Source organism: Bos indicus x Bos taurus, chromosome 21 (genome assembly GCF_003369695.1).
Source record: "Bos indicus x Bos taurus breed Angus x Brahman F1 hybrid chromosome 21, Bos_hybrid_MaternalHap_v2.0, whole genome shotgun sequence".
Classification (NCBI taxonomy): Eukaryota; Metazoa; Chordata; class Mammalia; order Artiodactyla; family Bovidae; genus Bos; species Bos indicus x Bos taurus.
Window position 1 is genome coordinate 54,739,856 of NC_040096.1, and position 23,064 is coordinate 54,762,919.

Below are 23,064 nucleotides of genomic sequence, written 5' to 3' on the forward strand. Positions count from 1 at the left end.
AGCAAGACCTGAGAGGATCAGACTTTCCAAATAACTATATCTCATAACAAAGCTAAGGATATTTATAGGAATATAAAAATATCTAAGATAAAAATTCACAGTGCCTGGCATCTGGTAACAAATTACCAGGCATGCAAAGAGACAGGAAAATACAACCCATAATGAGAGGGGAGACAAAGAAAACAATGGAAACTAATCCAAAAATGGTATCAGGTCAGTTCAGTCACTCAGTAGTATCTGACTCTTTGCAACCCCGTGGACTGCAGCACACCAGGCTTCCCTGTTCATCACCAACTCGTGGAGCTTACTCAAACTCACGTCTATCACGTTGGTGATGGCATCCAACCATCTCATCCTCTGTCATCCCCTTCTCCCGCCTTCAGTCTTTCCCAGCATCAGGATCTTTTCCAATGAGTCGGTTCTTTGGTCCAATACTCTCCAGAGTATTGGAGTTTCAGCATCAGTTCTTCCAATGAATATTCAGGACTGATTTCCTTTAGGAAGGACTGGTTTGATCTCCTTGCAGTCCAAGGGACTCTCAAGAGTCTTCTCCAACACCACAATTCAAATGCATCAATTCTTTGGCTCTTACCTTTCTTTATAGTCCAACTCTCACATCCGTACAAGACTACTGGAAAAACCATAGCTTTGACTAGATGCATCTTTGTTGGTACAGTAATGTCTCTGCTTTTTAATAAGCTGTCTAGGTTGGTCATAACTTTTCTTCCAAGGAGCAAGCATCTTTTAATTTCATGGCTGCAGTCACCATCTGCAGTGATTTTGGAGCCCCCAAAAATAAATTCTGTCACTGTTTCCATTGTCTCCCCATCTATTTGCTATGAAGTGATGGAACTGGATGCCATGATCTTAGTTTCCTGAATGTTGAGTTTTAAGCCAACTTTTTCACTCTCCTCATTCACTTTTATCAAGAGGTTCTTTAGTTCTTCTTCACTTTCTGCCATTAATGTGGTATCATCTGCATATCTGAGGTTATTGATATTTCTCCTGGCAATCTTGATTCCAGCTTGTGCTTCATCCAGCCCAGCATTTCACATGATGTACTCTGCATATAAGTTAAATAAGCAGGGTGACAACAAACAGCCTTGACCTACTCCTTTCCCGATTTGGAACCAGTCTGTTACTAACTGTTGCTATAGATTATAGAATTGCTAGACAAAGAAATTATTTTAACTATAGTTATAATTCTAATACATTATGTTAGAGAAGCTGGAGGAAAGACATGAACAGAGGATTGGTGAACTGTAGGGAGACTTGCAAAATCCCTTTTGCCATATAATGTAACATGATCGAGGGAAGTAATAGCCCATCATATTCACCCTTAAGGGGAGGGTATTATTCAGGTCATGTATACTAGGGGCAGGAAGCAAGGTTTAGACTTCTGTCTTATCATTTAGACTGTCATTAGACATTTATCATTAGACTCATTTAGAATTCTGTCTATCACATCATGAATAAAGAGGGCCATTTTATATTGATAAGGGAGTTAATTCAGCAAGAAGACATGGCCGTCCTAAACATTTATTTATCATATACTGGAGCTTCAGAATATATTAAGCAACTACTGGTAGAACTGCAGAGAAATAAACAAATCCACAATTATAGTTGGAACTCAAACAATCCTCTCATTAATTGATAGAACTAGAAGAAAGAAAATCAGTAAGGATATAGAAGAATTTCAACTTGACCTGTGACATTTATAGAATACTTCAGGTAAAACAACAGAATTCATTCTTTTCAAGTCCAGAAGGGTCTTTACTGAGAAAGACTGTGTTCTGAAACATAAAACAAATAATTTAAAAGGTTTCAGATTATGCAAGGTTTGTTCTCTGACCACAGTGGAATTAAATTAGAAGTTAGAAAAATACCTGAAAAATCTCTAAATATTTGGAAACTAAGTATCATACTTACTAATCATCCATGGCTCTAAGAATGGAAAATTAGCATTTTGAATTTAATGAAATTAAAAAATGAGACAAAATTTGTGGGATACAGCTAAATTAGAGGAGAATTTATAGCCCTATAATTCTAAAAGATGAAAAGTTTTATATCAGTGACCTCAGGTTTCACCGGAAACTGAAATGCAAATGAAGCCCAAAATAAGCAAAGAAAGAAAATAATAAAGAATGTAATGGAAATCAATGAAATAGAAAACAAACAATTGGGAATACAAATGAAAATAAAAGCAGTCTCTTGGAGAAGATAAATATAATTGGTAAACCTTTTAGTCAGACTGATGAAGAAAAAAAGAGAAGAAACAAATTCCTACATCAGGAAAGAGAGAAGGAATATCACTACTGATCATACAGCTATTAAATAAATAATGAAGGGAAAAAATAAATAATAAAGGAATATGATAAATAGCTTTAGGCCCATAAATTTGACAGCTTAGTAAAATGGACAGATTTTTGGAAAGACACAATCTACCAAAACTCACTCAAAAAGATACAGATAATCTGTATTACCTAATATCTCTTGAGGAAATTGAATTTGAATTTCTTTCCCACAAAGAAAACTTCATGCTTGGGTAGTTTCACTAATGAATTATATCAAACATTTAAGGAAGAAATCAATTTTACACAGACTTCTAGAACATTGAAGAAGCTGGTGTGCTTCCTGTCCTTCTTTGCCGTCAGCAGTACTCTGATACCAGAACGACGCAGATAAATGTTTCACGTGAACTTGGAAAAACAGTCTGCGTTCTGGTGTTGGTTGTAGTGTTCTATCAATGTTAAGAAGATCAAGTTGCTTGGTGGTGGTTGAAAGTCTTAAATTTCCTGTATACTTACTGGTTTCTTGTTTATTTTTTCTATCAGTTACTGGGCTTTTAAAATCTCCAAGTATAGTTTAAGCTTTGTATATTCCTTCTTAAGTTGATTTTTTTGGTTGTTGTTGGTTTCTCTTTAGCACTTAAATTGTATTCAGTGTTTTCTGGCTTGTACATTTCTGGCCTAAAGCCTTTTATCGTTGTTATCTTTGTTCTGCTGTATGTAATTTGCCCTTTTTTCCTATGGCTGTTTTTAAGAATATTCCCTTTAACAGTCTTTTTAGTAATTTGATAATAATGTTCCATTTTGTGTTTTTTTGTGGTTATCCCGTTTAGGATTTGTTCTTGGATCTGAGAATTTAGAGCTTTGATCAAATTTGGAAAAATTTCAGCCACTCTTTCTTAATTTTTCTGCCTTCCTCACTCTTGACTCCACTTTCTATTATTTATGTTTAGAATCTGGTTGTTTATGCATCTGAATGGTAATTGTAACAGCTTTATGCTTATCCAAAAAATGAAAATCTTGAACCAGGCATCTGCTAAATAGATTTACTCTTGCCACCTTGAAATCTTGAGTCTTTTCTCCCTGTTATCCCATAACTTATTCAAGGGATTTAAATGCTTAAAAAAGTAACCACTATCAGTATTACCAACTAAGGAAACTCAGCTTACATTTTTCAAATAATTACAATGGAAACCATCAAGTTTGAAATGTAATGTCTCTATCCCACTTAAATCTACTCTCTGGTTAGCATTCACCTACCCTTCATCTGTCTCATTAGGTAAGATCATGAAAAAGAAATACGAGTTACATAACCATAAATGTTTTTCTGCTCTTGGATCACCAACAAAATTATGGCTAGTTATTTAATCTCCTTCCATTTTCGTTTCATTGCTTCCCTCACATTTGCCATTCCATTCCTTTCTATTCTCTAAAAAGAATATGACATGCTTAGTAGTGGAGAAATGTTCCTTTTTATTGACAAAGCATATGCTTAACTCGACTGTCAGCAGTGGTTTTGAATGGTGTTTTGAATCAGGAGTAGAACTATGGGAGTAAATAAAACTTTCCGTATCTTTTATTTGAGCTTCCTGCATGATAAGGGAAGATAGACAGGGTCTCCTCATTGGCAATAATCCATACTCACAAAAGAAGAAGAAATCTGAGATCCTGTTCCAGTGGAGCCCCATTTAATACATGGTTTTGTTGTTTGTTTCTTTTTCTCACAGGGAGAAGAAAATTGAGGGACTGAACTTTATTAGATGTTTAGCTGCTTTTCATTCTGAAATACTGAACACAAAGTTGCATGAAACAAATTTTGCAGTAGTTCAAGAGGTAAACTTATTTTTCAGCTGAGTTAAGGAGTGTTTGGATAACAAAATATAAACATGCCATATTTACTTGACCTTGAAAAACTGTACTAAATGAAATCAGTAGGCTTGTATGTAAAGTACCTCATGCCTTACTTTGCAACATTTAAAAAAATTTATAAAATGTTGATTTTTCTTTTAAAGACATAATATACATACTAATGCATGTTGCTTTGACAATAAATTTGGCTTTAAGGTCATTATTACTGATTTTCTTTCAGAATTTCAGCAAAATGTACATTTTGGAAATTTTTTTTAGGTAAAAAATTTACGCTCTGGAGTTTCTCGTGCTGCTGTGGTCTGTTTAAGTGATCTTTTTACTCACCTGAAAAAGAGCATGGATCAAGAACTAGATAATACCGTAAAAGTTTTATTGCAGAAGTCAGGAGAATCAAATACATTTATAAGAGAAGATGTTGACAAGGCATTAAGAGCTATGATCACTAATGTAACTCCCGCACGTGCGGTTGTTTCTCTTATCAACGGAGGACAAAGGTAATGTTCAAAATAATCTGGACATGTCCTTAAACTAAAAATGCAGTTGTTTATAATCTGGGGTATACGGGAAAAGTGCAAATTTCAATGTTATTTCAGTCAGAAAACATGTATTAAATAATTCCTTTGTGGTAAAAGTCAGATTAGGTACTAAGCATACAGAAGACAATAATATTGTTGTTTTAATAGTGTTCCTAACCTTCATAGATCTGGAGCTAAATAAATGTCAGTGATTATAACTTTTGTTTTTAACTTCTTGGAAGAGATAGCTAATGTAAATAATTTGTCATTTTAGCCTACAACGATGATGGCTGAGGCTTAGGAGTAATCATTTAATTTTTAAGGTATATCTTTGGAAAATAGTTTATCAACTCTATTGTAATTGACCATGTTTCCTCTAGCCACTTACACATTGCAGTAAGAAGATGTGCTGCCCAGCATTTATCAGATGTGGTAGAATTTATGGAACCAGAGCGTGTTTTATCTGGAACAAAGGATATGGCTGACCGTATATTACCCGCTGCTGCTAAATTTGCTCAGGACAGCTCACCAGAAACCAGGTGAGTAGCTGCTAATAATATTTGTTGGGTCTCTTATTTACTACAAGGGCTTAAATGTAGAAACAAAGGTTGAAGAAGAATAAACATTTTTCTAAATGGAGAAGTGGGACCCCCACAGATTGGTGCTGGGGTATGATCTTTTTTGACTGATTTATAAATGACCTTGAGGGAGTGCACAGTGAATTCTCCAAATTTACAAATGACACTACATACTTCTGGGTAGTAAGATGCCATGTCCCAGGGATGATCTGCATGAAAACCGTACAAGACTATATAAGTGGGCAGAAAAGTGGCAGAAGAAATTCATTGTGGGCAGATATAAGGTAAATGCATTTAGGGGAAAATGATGTATTTCCAAGTAGTCAGGTAAAATCAGGAAGAATACAGGAAGCAAACTGATTAGCATGAGATATGTGCACTTAGAAAATTCCATGAATTCTTGATTGCTGTCTTGTACTCAAAGAACAATTTTATGAAGGTTAAGAATGGTCAGAGAAGGATAACAGTAATTAAGGAATGGATGGTACTATAGCTGTAATGCTAACAGAAGTTTGGATGTAATCAGAAGCTTAGGTTCAATTCCTAGCTCGAGCCACTGTCAGCCCTTAGCAAGTTACTTAACCTCTGTTAGCCTCTGTTTCATCTATAAAATTAGTAAGGTTTGACTAAATGTTTATAATGTCCCATACAGAATGTAAAAATTTTGGCAGTTATATGTGAACTCAGATTAAATGAAGAAGGTAGGACCTTGACTTTGTGGAAACTAAAAAGAAAAGAAGGACATCAAACTTTAACATTTTAAGACAGAGATGTTCATTACTTTAAGTATCTACAGTTAAGCTTGTGGAAGTCATGTCAAAAAAATATTATAGAAACTAAATATATTCATTTAATATTACTGCATAACAAATAACCACAAACATAGTGATTTAAGGCAACACAGGCTCTTTTAGCTTACCATTTTTAGGTTAGAAGTCTGGCATGCTCAATTGGGTTTTCTGCTTAGCGTTTCATAAGGCTGATATCAAGGTGGTAACAAGTGCAGGGCTCTTGCACTGTAGAAGAATCTGCTTGCAAACTCAGCTTGTTGGCTGAATTCAGTTTCTTGTGATTATTGGACAGAGGTTACCATTCCCTTGCTGGCTCTCAGCCGGGATCTCTTCTCAGCTCCTTTCTGTCCACCCGAATTCCTTCTCATGCAGCCCACCTCCATCTTCAAGCCAGCAGCAACAAGGCGAATCCCTCTCATGCTTGGAATTTCTTTGACTTCTTTTTCTTCTACCAGCTACAGAAAGCTCTGTGCATTTAAGGGCTCATGTGATTCACTTAGGTCCACCCAGATCATCTCCCTATCTTAAAATCAGCTGTACCATTAAATATAACATAATCCTGGAAGTTACATCTCGTATATTCACAAATTGTAGGAATTAGAGCAAGATATCTTTGGGGTAACCATTTTAGAAGTTGTACATACCTCAGTAAAGTTCAAAACAATTAAGGAGGGTTGGATCATAATAGACTAGTTAGAAACAAAATAAAATTTACAATAGTTGTTTTTTTTACATTTTAACTTTTCCTTAATGGCATAGTAATTCTTCTAATCCATTTTGTCATTTCTTAGATTCTTATTTAAAGTTTTAAAATTACAGAATAATGACAACTTTCCAGTTATAGTGTTTCTTACATTTTTTGTCTTTTGCTTGCTCCTTTGTTTGTTTTAGCCATTCACATATCATTACAGTCTATGGTAGACCTGCAGTCCTTACCATTCTGGGATAAAAGTTAGAGTCAGCTTTGAAACTATAACTAATTAGGAGCTATTTATCTGGGTGTTAACCTTATTCTGGTTGTGGGGCAAGAAAACTAATTTTTATTCTCTGATATTACCTCCCTTTTGTAATTTCATTACATTTGAACAAATCTAGTTGATATAAATGATTCTGAGATCATCTTCTACATCTCCCCCACAAAAGCTTTGCCTTCTCTGGTTCTTCTAGTATCATACATTCCAAGTTGTAGGTAAAGGTATAATTGTAATTATTTTAGGGTCAAGTCTCCAGGAAGAAGAAGAATACAGTTTTATGAGGTAATACAAGACCCCCCTGTCGAAAAATAATCTCCAGTATGCACTTCCACCACATCATTTACCATTATAATGATATCCTGGCTTAGGGTATTATCCCAAAAGAATTATGTTAAAACTAATGTAGCATTTAAAAAAACACCTAGTTTTGGAGAACATTAGACATTTCATTAATGTATCAGCCACAATTTACCAGCTAACTTTGGATGTATTTTAGATAGCAAAGAATAGGTTTTTGAAGAATTGAAGCCCAGGTACGTTTTGGCAGGAAGAAGAAAAGAGAGAGAGTCAGAAATACAGAATCTTGGGTTGACTTAGGCCAGAATATCTGGCCAGTCTGTGAGCAGCAAAAGGTCACCAGACAAGGAAGTCAGGACAAACACTTCTTTTAACTCACAGTTCTGCCAAATGCCAGTCTTTATGTGGATCCTTGGGTGCCTGAAAAATAGTCATAGCTTTTGACTCTCTGTGACATATAGCTAAAAGATTTGAAGCTATGTTTTTTTAAAGATGGGTGGCAGGAGAATGCTATACTCTCTAATCCAGTTACTGCAGCTATATTTCAGTGGCTTATTTAATATAGGGATGATAATCTTGATGTTGATAGGTTTTTTTTCTACTGGGGGAAAAAAATTAAATCTAAGGACAGAAACTTAGGCTTGTTAAGATTTATAGAATCATTTCACATATTTCTTAAATATCCATAGGTATTATGGCCGAAAGATGCTTTTCCTCATGATGTGTCATCCTAACTTTGATAAAATGCTTGAAAAGTACGTGCCATCTAAAGATTTGCCATATATTAAGGAATCTGTTAAAAGCTTACGGCAAAAGGTATGTAGAAGAAATTTATTTTATAACACGACTTTAAAAGCAATGTTCATTTGCTGAGGAAGGTAAAGGATAGAAATAATTACTTGTTTATTTCTGTTAACCATTCAGAATAGATCTACAGTAGCATTTCAACAACTGTAGTACTGAGGAGACATTCATAGTGTAAATGTTTATTGAATAGAAGGTTGATATTAGGTAGAATGTAGTAGTGTGGCTTATTGGAATTACAAGACTTGTGTTTGAATCACAACTTGAGAAGTAGCAATTATATAATCTTGCACATATCATTTCTTTATTGTTTTTATAAAATGAGGATAATGTTTATTACACTTAGTTCTTTATTTTCCTTGTACGTTCCACTGTTAGAGCTTCTACCACATTGTTGATAAAGGAGTTCCTTGAGGGGAAGCCCCATGTCTTATATGTCCTTGTAGATAATGAGTATTCAAAAATGTATGTAAATGAGTAACTGAGGGACTGTCAAGTGAAATGAAATGTGAAAAGTGCCTTATAAAGTAACCCAAGAGTTGGTAATGTTATTCTTCTTACCTTTGAGTTTCTTAACAATAAAAGAGTGATCAATTTATAATTATCCATTCTATATTGCTAAAGATTATAAACTTTCTGAATGGGTTGATCGTGTTCCCCCCAAAACAAAGAGCTTTTATTTTTTGTTTTGTTTTTGTTTTTTGTACTTGTTATTTTTTCTTATTTTTTTGTTTTGTTTTTGTTGTATTATTTTTTATTTTTCTTAAGGACAAAAGACAGGGTCGGGGAGTCTATCAATAGTAATATTAGGCCAGAGCCCTTTTCAAAAGTGTAAAGTCAACCGTTCTAAAAGAAAATTGATTCTTGGGTTTCCCTGGTGGCTCAATAGTAAAAAATCCACCTACCAACGTAGGAGACATGGTTCAATCCCTGATCCAATCTGGGACCATCCCACGGAGCAACTCAGCCCAGGCTGATAAACCCAAGCGTCACAACCATTGAGCCTGTGCTCTAGAGCCCAGGAGCTGCAAATACTGAGCCTCCCTGCCGCAACTACTGAAGCCCACTTGCCTAGAGCCTGTGCACCACAGCAAGAGAATCCACCACAGTGAGAAGCCCGCACACTGCAACCAGAGAGTAGCCCCTACTCACCACAACTAGAGAACAGCCCAAGGAGTGCTGATGACCCAGCACAGCCAGTAAATAAATAAATAAAATTATATATGTCTAAAGAAAATCAATTCTTTTTAGCATTGGGAACACAACAAGAATAAAATTCCCTGCACATTTTGTTACCTATAAGATAATGAAAATGAATGGAGTTGACTTCCTTTTAAGATGGGAAAACAAATAGACCTACTTTTCATGTAATTGTTGTTTAGTCACTAAGTCATGTTCAACTCTTTTGTGACCCCATGGACTGTAGTCCACCAAGCTCCTCTGTCCATGGGATTTCCCAGGCAGAAATACTGGAGTAGGTTGCCATTTCCTTCCCCGGAGGACCTTCCCAACACAGGGGTCAAACTTGCATCTTCTGCATTGGCAGGTGGATTCTTTGCCACTGAGCCATCAGGGAAGCCCCTTTCATATAGTTACCCGCTCAATATACATTTTTGTTTAGTAAAAGAAAAAAATGTAGCCTATTTACGTATTAATTTTTGCAAAAATGTGCTTAGTTTAATGATGTGGAATTTTTCTGTGGTAATTTATGTTATTCCTCTCTGGTCAACTTAGATACAAGATTCATTTTTGAAGGGATACTACTTCAAATATGTGTGGTGATAAACATTTTAGGGCATTTTTTCTTCCTATTGGTATGAGATTTCAGCTTAATTCATATAGAATTTATCAAAATAACCATGTAAAAAATTATCTTACTAAAATGAGGCTGATTATATCTGTGAGTTATTTCAAGTACAAGTATCAGAAAAAATAAATTTTAATTAATTCATATTTAAATGTTTATTCCCATACTGGTATTGCATAGGAATTCATTGTTTATGTGATATATTCATATTTTCTATATAAATTCATGATTTATTTTTATAGATTTTAAGCTTTAAGAAGAGTAGTTACAAAATATAGATCTGAGGTTTTGCATTTTAAACAGTTTTACCAAGTCAGTATCACTTGCTGGTGTTGGGCACATATTTTGTTAATTTACTACTAATTACAAGGTAATTTATATATCTGATACCCTTTAAAGCATAAATATCGCAGATTATTAAAATGCATTCAGTCATGAGAGATCAGCAATGACTGCTATGAAAATTACATTGTCCAAGTTAATTTCACTTTTACTAGTTTTAAGACTTTTATTGCACTGCCTCTCTTTACTTATAGGGTTTGGGAGAGATACCGCTAGATACTCCTTCAGCAAAAGGAAGACGATCTCATACCGGCAGTGTTGGAAACACAAGGTCGTCATCTGTTTCTAGGGATGCTTTCAATTCAGCTGAAAGGTAGAATCATTACTCCCTACTGATGATAGTCTCATTTAGTCTCATGGTAGTCTCATTTGAATGTTTTCATGAACTATTCCAGAGTTGTTTGTCAAAATTTAATGAAAGTTGGTAAGGACTTAGAAAATATGAGATAATTTGATTTAACAAGGCAATTATTTATTCACAGCACCTTGCTTTTATGTGAACTAAACTTTAGTAAAACTTTAGTGTTATTGAACTTGTCAATATTAGGCCTGTCCTGGACAACTCTTTAATTTTTTTTTCAATTTATAGCCTTTACTTCCCCCCTTGGTTATAAAAGTAATACATAATTATGGTTAAGGGAGAAAAAACTGTATGAAATACAAGCATTAAAAGAGTGTAACCAATCACCTATAATAACCGTCAACCAAAAAAAGAAATACTGTTAAAATTTTTTTAAATATAATTGTATATGTAATGGTGTAACCTGTTTAAACTATTAGGCAGTATTTAATAGATTGATTATATAGTTTTTAAAAATCTTTCAGAAGTATTATGATCTCTTTGGTGTATTTTAAAATATGTTTTAAACATTACTTTAAAAATTATGAGTCGATGCATAGGTATCTTTCATATTTTCCGTGTTTGTATATCTTTGAATAATAAATTTTATAAAAAATAAAAATCCGTAGAGTTTTGGAGCCTTGCTCTTCAAAGTATAGTTCACAGAGGAGAGTACTATATGCCCTGAATATAATGCTACTGTATGTTTTATATAAAAGTGAAGAGAGTATGTCCTGAGTCCTCAAAACAAATAAAAGTTATTTATTAAAAGTTTTTCCTATTTCTTTAATTTTGCACCTATATGAGATAATGGATGTTCACTAAAGTTATTGTGATAATCACGTCATTAAATATGTAAATCAAGTCTTTGTATACCTTAGACTTTACACAGTGCCATATTTCAGTTATATCTCGATAAAACTGGAAGGAAAAAAGTGTAGGAGAAACAAAGACTTGCTTAGACAAAAAATGAGGCAATTTGTTGCCATTGGATTTTCTTTGCAAGAAATGTTAAAACAGTTCTTTAGAGAGAAATAAAATACTATAGGAACTAGGTTGCTTCCAGAACAGAGATATAACTAGGTTGCTTCCAGAACCTCTCAAGTTCAGCTTGAGAGGTTCGCCGCCTTTAGCTAGCATCGGGTAACTAGGATTTCAGGAGGATTCCCCACCATTCTCTAACTGGTAAGAGTAGTTTACTGTGCCTCTGTTATTTGGGCAAACAGTGTGAAGAACTGCCTTATTCCTGGAACTTGGGAATTTTGGTATGTCCCAGGCAAAGGACCAATCGTGAACAACTCCCCATTAAAAATCCTGGGTACCGCACCTCTAAGCTTCTTTGGTAGACAACATTTGACATGTATTGTCACAGTTTGTTGCAATTAAGGAATTAAGGAGGAGGAATTAAGTTTATTAATTAAGTTTATTAATTAAGGAGGAATTAAGTTTATACTGTGTGACTCCACTGGAAAAGGACCCTTGGAGGCTTGCATCTAGTTTCTTCCAGACTTTGACCCCATGCACCTTTTCCTTTTGCTGATTTTGCTTTATATCCTTCTCCTATAATAAATCTTGCTGCTGCTGCTGCTAAGTCGCTTCAGTCATGTCCCACTCTGTGTGACCCCATAGATGGCAGCCCACCAGGCTCCCCCGTCCCTGGGATTCTCCAAGCAAGAACACTGGAGTGGGTTGCCATTTCCTTCTCCAATGCATGAAAGTGAAGAGTGAAAGTGAAGTCAATCAGTTGTGTCCGACTCTAGCGACCCCATGGACTGCAGCCTACCAGGCTCCTCCGTCCATTGGATTTTCCAGGCAATAGTACTGGAGTGGGTTGCCATTGACCATGAGTAAAACTACATGCTGAATCTATGAGTCGTCCCAGCAAATTACCAAACCCAGCAGAGATATTAGGGACCCCCAACACAAGTATTGTGGCTATGGGTTATTTTGTGAATTTTTAAAAAGTGAATACATGATAATTATTATGTTTGTTTTACCTTTGTTTCACTTTAGAGAGGTAACTGAAATTCGTGAAATCACCAGAAAATCAGTTCCCCGAAATTCCTTAGAAAGTGCTGAGTACATTAAAGTCATAACAGGTTTATTAAATGCAAAAGATTTTCGTGATCGTATTAATGGGATTAAGCAGCTTTTATCAGATACAGAAAACAATCAAGAGCTTGTTGTTGGAAACATTGTGAAGGTAAGGACCATCAAAATTAATTTTCATGTTCAATCCATAGTTAATAAAGTTCATCAGTATAATAATTGTCTTATTTCTTAATATTACATATATATATTACTTTAAAGTGTTAAAACTTAGAGAAAAGTTTTGATTCCTCCCACTAGATGGTGACTCCTTGAAAACTTTATAATCTCAGAGTTCTCAGAACCTGGCAGTCAGTAAATATATATGTTGAGTAAGAGAGTCCCTTGGTGGCCTAATGGTTAGGATTCTAGACCTTCACTCATAACCCAGGTTCAGTCCCTGGTTGGGGAACTGCAATCCCCAAAAGCCATGCAATGGGGCCAAAAAAAAAAAAATAAATTGAGTGAATCAATCAGTATTTTAAAAACCAGGGCATTTAAGAGACTTGATATTCAGTTCAGTTCAGTCGCTCAGTTCTGTCCGACTCTCTGCAGCCCCGTGGACTGCAGCACTCCAGGCTTCCCTGTCCATCACCAACTCCCAGAGCTTGCTCAAACTCATGTCCATCGAGTTGATGATGCCATCCAACCATCTCATCCTCTGTCATCCCCTTCTCCTCCTGCCTTCCATCTTTCCCAGCATCAGGGTCTTTTCCAATGAGTCAGTTCTCTGCATCAGGTGGCCAAAGTATTGGAGTTTCAGCTTCAGCATCAGTCTTTCCAATGAATATTCAGGACTGAGTTCCTTTAGATTGACTAGTTGGATCTCAAAAGTCTTCTCAACACCACAGTTCAAAAGCATCAATTCTTCCGTGTTCAGCTTTCTTTATGGTCCAGCTCTCACATCCATACATGACTACTGGAAAAAATCATAGCTTTGACTAGATGGACTTTTGTCACCAAAGTAATGTCTCTGCTTTTTAATAAGCTCTCTAGGTTGGTCATAGCTTTTCTTCCAAGGAACAAGCATCTTTTAATTTCATGGTTGCAGTTACTATCTGCAGTGATTTTGGAACCCCCAAAAATAAAGTCTCTCACTGTTTCTATTGTTTCCTCATCTATTTGCCATGAAGTGATGGGACCGAATGCCATGATCTTGTTTTTTGCACGTTGAGTTTTAGCCAGCTTTTTCATGCTCCTCTTTCACCTTCGTCAAGAGTCCCTTTAGTTCCTCTTCACTTTCTGCCATACGGGTGGTATCATCTGTGTATCTGAGGTTATTGATATTTCTCCCAGCAATCTTGATTCCAACTTGTGCTTCATCCAGCCTGACTTGATATTACTTAGGAATAAATAATGAAAGTTTCATATGTAAATTAGAAGTCTGCTTGTGCTAATTTTATATATTATGTTAATATATATTTATAAATATGCATTTGTATATTTTATAACTTATATAGGAAGACTAGAAGCAATAGAAAGGGAAATAGTAATAAATGTTAGTGGTACGAGAGCATAGATTACTTATGCTTCCTCAGAATTTGGTTCAGTCAATTCCATTAGTAATTTAGTCATTAAATTCTACTGGTAACCTACTCCATTATTCTTGCCTGAAGAGTTCCATGGACTGAGAAGCCTGGCAGGCTACAGCCCATGGGGTTGCAAAGAGTCAGACACGACTGAGTGACTAATAGTAACACTTATATATGATATATATCATGGATTATTAGTTAATAGTCTCATTCTCACAGAATAGCTCTTTCCTCACCTGACATAGTTAAATTGCTCAGCATTTACTTCATTATATCTTGAATTTACAAAAGCTAAGAATTAGAAGAGGAAGGCTCTATTGTTTAAGTACTCAGGTTAAGAGGTACTAATAAAAACTTAAATCTGAAACTAGGTCAAATCTCTGTAGTAAAACCTACATGTCTACTTCTGTTACAAATAGAGATAAGAATAGAAACGTCTAAGTTCTTAAAGTTAGCTAAACTAACCTACACATTTCAGAAAACAGCATTTTTTATTGAACCAAATTTCTCAACCTTAATTTAGAGATTTTAGGATCTCTTTTTAGGTGGATTTTGAAGTCTTCTCTTTTTGCTGTAAGAAGATTGGACACTAGCATCCAAATTTTTATGAAGTTCCTGTTATCTCAGTCCAAGTTAAATGAGATGTGTGTGTGTGTTTTTAAATAGTACATTTATGCTTTAGTAGGATGAATACTATGAAATGCCATTAGGAATTTAAATATAATAGATATCAACATTAGTTCACTTTAATTTACCAATTTACTTTCAGATCTTTGATGCTTTTAAATCTCGGCTTCATGATTCCAATAGTAAAGTAAACCTGGTGGCTCTAGAAACAATGCACAAAATGATTCCTTTGCTCAGAGACAACTTATCTCCTATAATCAACATGCTAATCCCAGCAATAGTAGATAACAATCTGAATTCCAAGAATCCAGGCATCTATGCTGCTGCCACCAATGTTGTTCAGGCACTGAGTCAGCACGTAGGTAAGAAATCTTACTTTGGCATTCAGATTATTTTGGCTTTACTTTTGTGCTTCTTCATTCTACACATTTTCTAAAATGCCAAAATCCTAGCTATTCAGTTTTTGTCACTTAATGTTGCGATAAAATTTTTAAAGTTTTCTCAGTAGCAGTTTTAATTATTTTTAGTGATTAAATACCATTCCATTAAACTGACTTTCTCTACCTTTATTTTTAACTTTTCAATTCTTATTTTTCTACCTCAACATCACATCTGATACCAAGTTAACTCAAAATGGATCATAGATTTCAATGGAAGATTTAACTGTATAACTTATAGAATATATGAGAAAATCCTTAGAACTTAGGCTTGGTGAAGAGTTGTTAGCGTGGCATTAAAAGTATGATCTATATAAAGTCCATAAACTGAACGTCATCAAAATTTAAAGCATTTCCTTTGCATCCCATTTGTGTAACGTAGTGGTTATCAGGTTTACTTCACATTTACTTTGCAAAAGACTTTTTATTTTTTTAGGTCAAAATATTTATTTTTGTGTTACAAAAATAAGTCCAAATAGATAGTGAAATAAATGTAGTTTTTAAGTGTCCCATCCTGGACTCTCTTTTCTAGAATTTCGTAAACAGTTCAAGTTTAGGTTGCTTCGGCACCTGTTTAGGATGCTATGTGGTCTCCATCCTAGAACCATGTGTCTGTAGTTTAGCTTGTAACTAACTGGACAAGTCGTCCTCTATGATGCCATCATTCCAACTATCCTTCCAGACAAACTACAGATTTGCAGAAAATATTTGCAAACCACGTATCTGATACATATGCTTATCTAGAATATATAAGGGGTTTCCCTGGTAGCTAAGCTGATAAAAAAAAAATCCGCCTGCAGTGCAGGAGACCCCAGCTCGATTCCTGGGTCAGGAAGATCCCTGGAGAAGGAAATGGCTACCCACTCCAATAGTCTTGCCTGGAGAATTCCATGGACAGAGGAGCATGGCGGGCTACAGTCCATGGGGTCACAAAGAGTTGGACACAACTGAGCAACTTTGACTTTCAGAATATATAAAGAACTTGTGGGAAATTGCTGGCACTTCCACTGCAAGGAGTCCAAGTTTGATCCCTGGTCAGGAAACTAAGATCCCACAAGCCACATAGTGCAGCTAAGAGAATGCGAGAGAAAGAAAGAATTCTTAAAACTCAACATTAAAAAAAAAAAAAAAACCCTATTTAGAAAATGGGCAAAGGACATGAAGGAAACATTTATATGGATGGAAAATAAACACATGAAAAGACGTGTAACATTACCAGTCACTAAGGAAACATAAATACAAATTAAGACCATGATCGTTATGCAAGTGTATTAGTCTTTTTGGGTAGTTAAACTACCACAGCTTGGATGACTTAAAAACAACACATACTTATTTCTCACAGTTCTTGAAGCCTGGGAAGTCCATGATCAAAGCATCAACAGATTTGTTGTTGGGTGAGGGCCCTCTTCCTGGTTTATAAGTGGCCATCTTCTGGCTGTGTTCTCACATGGTGGAAGGGACGGGAGCTCTTGGAACCTCTTTTATGAAGGCACTAATCTCACTGATGAAGGCTCCACCTTCATGACCTAATTTCCTCCCCCAAAGCCCCATTTTCAAACACCATCACATTGGGGATTGGGTTTCAAGGTATAAGTTTGGGTGGGGCATGCAAACATTGAGTTCATAGCAAGTATTAGAACAGCTAAAATTAAAAATAGTGACAACACCAAATGCTAACAAGGTGCAGAGAAACTGGATCTGATACATTGCTGGTGAGAATGTAAATAAAAAATCATAGCCACTTTAGAAAATTGTTGGGCTGTTTCTTAAAAAAACTAAGCATGCACTTACCTATCAGTTGTTTTCCTAGGCCTTTATTCCAGAGCAGTAAAATATTATGTTCATGCAAAAACCCGTACATGATTGTTCATAGCAGCTTTGTTTGTAATAGCCCCAGACTGTCAATTGCCTAAGTAGAGTTCAGTGGGTTAATGGTGAAAAAACTTGATATATCCATACCATAAAATACTTAGCAGTAGAAAGAAATGGGTTATAGACACATGGAACAGTTTGGATGGATCTCAAGGTCATTATGCTGAGAGAAAAAAGCCAGCCCCAAAAGGTCACCTGCTATAGGATTCCATGTGTATAACTTTTTCAAAATGACAAATTTGCAGAGATGGAAAGCACATTAGTGGCTATCAGGGTTTAACAGCAGTTTAGGAGGAGTCAGTATATGTATAGCTATAGGTCTTTGTGGTGATACAGTAGTTCTGTATCTTAACTGTAGTGATAGTTTCACAGATCTGCACATGTGATAAAATGGCATAGAACTATATACACATACTGTACTAATGCCAGATTCCTTGTTTTGGTGTATACTATAATTATGAAAGATGTAATTTGGGTGAAAGTACACAGGCCTATCTGTACTATCTTTGATATTTCCTGTGAAACTATAAAATTAAAAATTTGAAAAAAAATCAGTGAAGGTAAAAACTATCCCAAAATTTCAATTCTTCATTTCTTTTTCTTTTTTGATAAACCTATATACTATCATTTGGAATAAGATGCCTAGGAGATAGGTAGTTCTTTTTCTTTTTTATACCATATGGTAGCTCCTTTAATATTCTGTGAGATATTTTTACTTTTTATTTGCTTTAAGAATATTACTGTATTAAGGTTTATAGAGAATTTTTTAAAGTTGTTAACTATGTAGATTAAATCTTTCTAACACATTTTCATTCATTTACATGATTTTTTTCCTTTCAATGCTATGTAATGGAAAATAAATAAGATTTTTATAACTGCTTAAAAATGTGTCTCTGTGTTATTCTTTTTGTTTAGATAATTACTTACTTCTACAGCCATTTTGCACAAAAGCCCAGTTTTTAAATGGAAAGGCAAAACAGGATATGACTGAAAAGCTTGCTGGTAAAAATTTTTAAATTGTTATTTCTTAAGAAATAGTTGATTGATTAAGGATACACTGATGGGCATTTCAACTCAATTTTAGGATAGCTACCAAGTTCAATATCATTATCTATGAAGTAGAAATAAATTGTATAATGATCTGTAAAAAGACCTTTTAAGACTTTTACCCCAAAAATTTTCTTCAAAAGAATTTTATTCCTTTTTCCCCCCAGTAAAAAAATCTTGTTAGGAGAAATAAATAGGATCAATAAAAGATATTAAAATCAAATATTGGTACATACAGAAAACTGCTGTTTCAAATTGTGTTTAATGAAAGGTCCAGGAGTTTAAAATGTATATGTCTTGATTAAACTACATTTGGAAAACATTGAGATGAATTTTTGGTTTGATTTCTATTTTTACTGCTTTTGCCTGTCATATATAGATTTCTAATACTTGAAGATCCCAATCTTTGGGAGCAAAGTTTCTGGCCTTACTTTTTTTAAGATGCTGAACATTTTAGCACACATGTCAGGGAAGAAGCCTAGTTTATTTTATATGCTTTTTAATTGTCAGAACTTGAATTTTTTTTTTTAAACCTCACTGTTTATTATTTTTGTGTTTCAGATATTGTTATGGAACTTTATCAAAGGAAGCCCCATGCAACAGAACAGAAAGTGTTGGTTGTTTTATGGCATCTCTTAGGGAACATGACAAATAGTGGCTCTTTGCCTGGAGCTGGAGGAAATATACGAACAGCCACAGCTAAATTATCAAAAGCACTTTTTACACAGATGGGTCAGAATCTGTTAAATCAGGCTGCATCTCAACCATCACATATAAAAAAGAGTTTAGAAGAATTGCTTGATATGACAATTTAAAATGAATTATGAGTCTTTGATGAAATATGATGAACAAAACTGTTTACATGATGACAAATGGAAGTTTGTTAAAGTGAGGTTTTCAGTGCCTGCGCTTCTCATCCAGTAATTAAGTCAATAACTATTTTTATTTGCAGCCTGTGAGTACACATGTGTCCTACATCAACCCTATCACTTGCACCCATCACACAAAAATCTAAAATAATATAATCTAATGCTCATGAAATCTGAGGCATGTGGAGTGAATCCAATTTTAATATTTTTGAGAAAAGTCCCGCTTATTTGCACTATTCTGTAGAAACTGCAATTTGTTGCCCTATATGTACAATTAGACTTTTAATTAAAAATATACTTTTTGTTATGTAATCATGTTTTGCTATGTCTCATTACTCAGCCTTGTTTAATGAAGTGGAAGAAAAGTCATTGAACTATGTTATCACAAACTATGTTTTATGTGCTATTTGTGAAAAACATGTATTTCTGAAATCAGTCTGCTAATATGATTGTGCAGTATTAGCTTGCTTTTGCTGCTGTGTTAAGTGAAATATTTGCTTACCAGTTGGGTTTAATCATCTACATAATTGTGAAATTTTACAAGTTATAATAAAGCATGATGACCAAAGTTTTAGAAAACATTTAAACATTAAATGCACGTTTAAGAAAACGTGTTGAATGTAACTTCCCTATTTTTGTGTGCAAACACTAAATTTTATTTCTATATGTCCTGACATTTATAAAGGTGTTATTTTGCTGCCCAGTTGTATAATTCTCAAGTATAGTGCCAGGTCTTCTCTAGCTTTTCTCAGAATTCTTGGGCTACAAGTACTGTATGCATCTTAAAAAAGAAAAGGAATGTTATATAATAAAAGGATTTATTTCTGTAGATGTGTGAGAGGTGTCCTATTTTTTCAACTTCAATGTATATTAAAATGGGAAATACATATATTAGGTATTGATCTATACAGGTATTGACCTATCACCTTCACCTGTTATACTTGATGCAATTTTGACCTATCTCTATTGACCTAACAGTAGACCTGGGTTATAGTTACAATTTTACGGAAAATTCTCTGTGTGAACTTGCGCAAGCCACTTGCCAGATACAGGCCTCGGTTTTCTCATCTCTGACCTGTGAAGACTAGACTAGATGATTTTTCAGGTTCCATTTTGCTCTAAAATTCTGTGATTTTATGTTGTAGTTTAAGATCACTTTATTACAATTGTAGACTGTCTTTATTCTTTTTCACTTCTTGTGTCATTAACAAATGTATACATTTGTAATGTATTTGGCTACTTTTTAAATTGTGGTTCTTTATCTGTAATTTCTGAGCACAACAGTAAAAAAAAAAAAGTTTGAAGCTAATCTGAAAGGAGAGTAAACATGTGGCTACTTTTCCTGTATTTATATACACTTTTAAAATTCATTTTCTTCTAAATGTATTTTATTATATGCCTATTATTTAGGTCGAAAGTTAGCAAACATTTTCTGTAAAACACCAGAAAATAAATATTTTTGGTTTTGTAAGCCACACAGATTGTGGCATATTCTTTGTTTTGCTGTTTTTTTTTTTAAACAATCCTTTAGAAATATTAAAAAGTTCTTAGCCTGGGCCTCTGACATAGTTTGCCAGAGCACCTGGCCTAGACTTTTGACTTCACTTGTAACTCTGAAATCACCATTAAATTTTGCTTCACCCTTTATGATACTTAAAATAGTTATAGATTCTAAGTTTTATTAATTTTGACCATTGCCCTTGTTTCATTGAAAATGTGCCTACTAAAGTTACACTGATTGTTGGATCTATTGAAGGTAAATTTTAGATTTGAGGCCAAAGAAGAGCACTACTATATACATAAACTTAGTCGTCCATTATTTTCAGTAGATAAGACTTTGAATTTTGCATTGAAAAAATTACAGTAAGTATATGACTATTAATAATGTGGAAACATCATGCAATCTGTGTGTTTTTGTTATAAATAAAATAGCCATAACAGAGCCCCACACTTTAAATATTTTTCTCTATATTAGCAACTTGATACTGAGCATGCAGAAGTCTAGCATTCTATTGCCAAGTACTGTTACCAATCTGGAAGTCAAAAAGAATTGGAGACTGATGGAACTGATAGAACTAAAGAAAAGCTGAAGGTGTAAATGAAGTAAAGGAATTTTTTTTACAAGCTGTGATAGTGATAAAGTCGAACCCCACCAGCACTGCAAATCAAAAAATAAAAGAATTTAAATGGCATGTTTACCCAACAGAATCCATAGCATATATTTATTTAAAATGTTAACCACAGGACAGTGTTCACAATATGTTAAAAGGAAAAGCCTAATTACATGCATACAGTGTCTCTATTTATTGAATAGACACACACATAAGACAGAACTGGAATTGTATACACCAATATGAGAATAATGGTAATCTTTGGATAAAAAGTTAATTTTTTCAGTGTACTATTCTGCAATTTTTATTTTTTTCAGAAATGAGCAACATGTATTGCCTGTGTAATAAAATTTAAATTGCATAAAATCTGAAATTAAAGGTAAAGAGAAAATAAAGAGAGAAAATCAAAGTGCTTAGGAAGGTAGTGATATGACTAGAAGGAAGATGAGAAGAAATGGAAGCAACAAATTATAAACAGCATTAAGACTTTGATTTAGAAAGCATGGATTTGAAACCCAGTTTTACTTGTTAAACTTTACATGTATCCTGCAGTTGGGGTGAGGTACAAAATTAACATGGGATTTTGTATGAGAAAGCATTTGTAAACTCAAATTCTACCTAAAGTTAATTTTCCCAGCAGCAAATGAAGTTGAGGAAAGATGGGCAGAAACCTATAGAAATCTTTATTGCCAAGATAAGCTAATCCTACTTACTTTGTTGCTGGTTAGGTTAAATAGATCAAATGAAGGGGAAATCATTTAAGTACTGTATCAACATTAATGAATTAAAGTCTCATAATGTGTACTGTAAAACAGTACCTAAACTCTTAATTCATACTTAAACTCTTCTGTGGGCGACAATGGGGTAAACATAGATTTCAAGGGATTAAAGTGAATTGTAGGTTTAGCAAAATAGTTTTTTTTTTTTTTTTCTTTTTAAATACTGGAGCATGGAATGTTTTATTCAGTGCTGTGTAAAATTAAGACAATGGTGTGGTACCAAATTATGACCCAGTCTTGAATGTGCTGTTCACCTCTGTGTATCCTGGGTGCCTTGGCCTATACTGGGCACTGACTGAATAAATAGTACTTGAATAAAATGTTGAATGTTATGTATGTTTGAAGTATAGTGAGCCATGTTTTCAAGGGTTGTGCTGAATAAATTTGAAAACCAATAGAAGACAGATAGCTGGTCTGAAACACCCATCTGAAGGCATTCTGTGGCAAATGGATTTCATCCAATGTTCCAGCCTAGTGGATTGATAAGGTACGCCTTTTCAATGTGTTAAAAGATTGGGAGGTTACGGCAAGTTTCAACAGGAAAGAGGGTAGTGATCGACTTCCTAGGCAGGGCTCAGACCCAGATTCTAGACAGTAAAGGTCTAAAGAATAGAAGCACTGAGAATTGAAAGAATAGGTCTGAAAGGTACTCTCAAGGCAGCCTTGACTAAACTGATGACATACTTAGATTTGGAACATAAAGGAGTCAAAGTTAATATAAGTTTCTCACTCTAGAGACGTGGATGGTGATACCATTAACTGAAACGGAGAATACTCCGAGGAAAAGCAGTTGGTGGGGAAGAGAGATAAATATAATGCTTTCAGACCGCTGTGAGAGAAGCTGACTCTGAAGGCAGAGTTCTGAATTCATTCATTCATTCATTTATTTGCCACTGCCAGGCTTGTGGGATATAAGTTCCCTCAGCAGGAATTGAACCAGGCCTTCAGCAGTGAAAGTGCAGAGTCCTAACCACTGGACTGCCAGGGAATTCCTGGGAGAATTCTGAATTTAAATTGCAGTTTTAATTTACTAAGTCTATGACCAAGAGGATAAGAGGAAAGGGAAAATAGAGAAAAGGGAAAAAATACCCAGCTGG

At 34.7% G+C, this 23,064-nt stretch overlaps 1 protein-coding gene across 6 annotated transcripts in view; it reads left to right on the forward strand.

The window, feature by feature from the left end:
• The window catches only part of TOGARAM1 (TOG array regulator of axonemal microtubules 1), a 78,448-nt gene extending 58,542 nt beyond the window's left edge, over positions 1 to 19,906 (forward strand). For 2 of the 6 annotated variants that reach the window (XM_027521655.1, XM_027521656.1), the window contains exons 13-21: positions 4,016 to 4,121; positions 4,416 to 4,651; positions 5,053 to 5,211; positions 8,002 to 8,128; positions 10,460 to 10,578; positions 12,619 to 12,808; positions 14,995 to 15,214; positions 18,077 to 18,163; positions 18,770 to 19,906. In XM_027521655.1, coding sequence (XP_027377456.1) covers positions 4,016 to 4,121; positions 4,416 to 4,651; positions 5,053 to 5,211; positions 8,002 to 8,128; positions 10,460 to 10,578; positions 12,619 to 12,808; positions 14,995 to 15,214; positions 18,077 to 18,163; positions 18,770 to 19,023 — 1,498 coding nt within the window. In that variant the 3' untranslated portion in view covers positions 19,024 to 19,906. The remainder of the gene's footprint in view (positions 1 to 4,015; positions 4,122 to 4,415; positions 4,652 to 5,052; positions 5,212 to 8,001; positions 8,129 to 10,459; positions 10,579 to 12,618; positions 12,809 to 14,994; positions 15,215 to 18,076; positions 18,164 to 18,769) is intronic. The other 4 variants (XM_027521658.1, XM_027521657.1, XM_027521660.1 and 1 more) reach the window with 3 other exon arrangements.
• Positions 19,907 to 23,064: the final 3,158 nt, after the last annotated feature.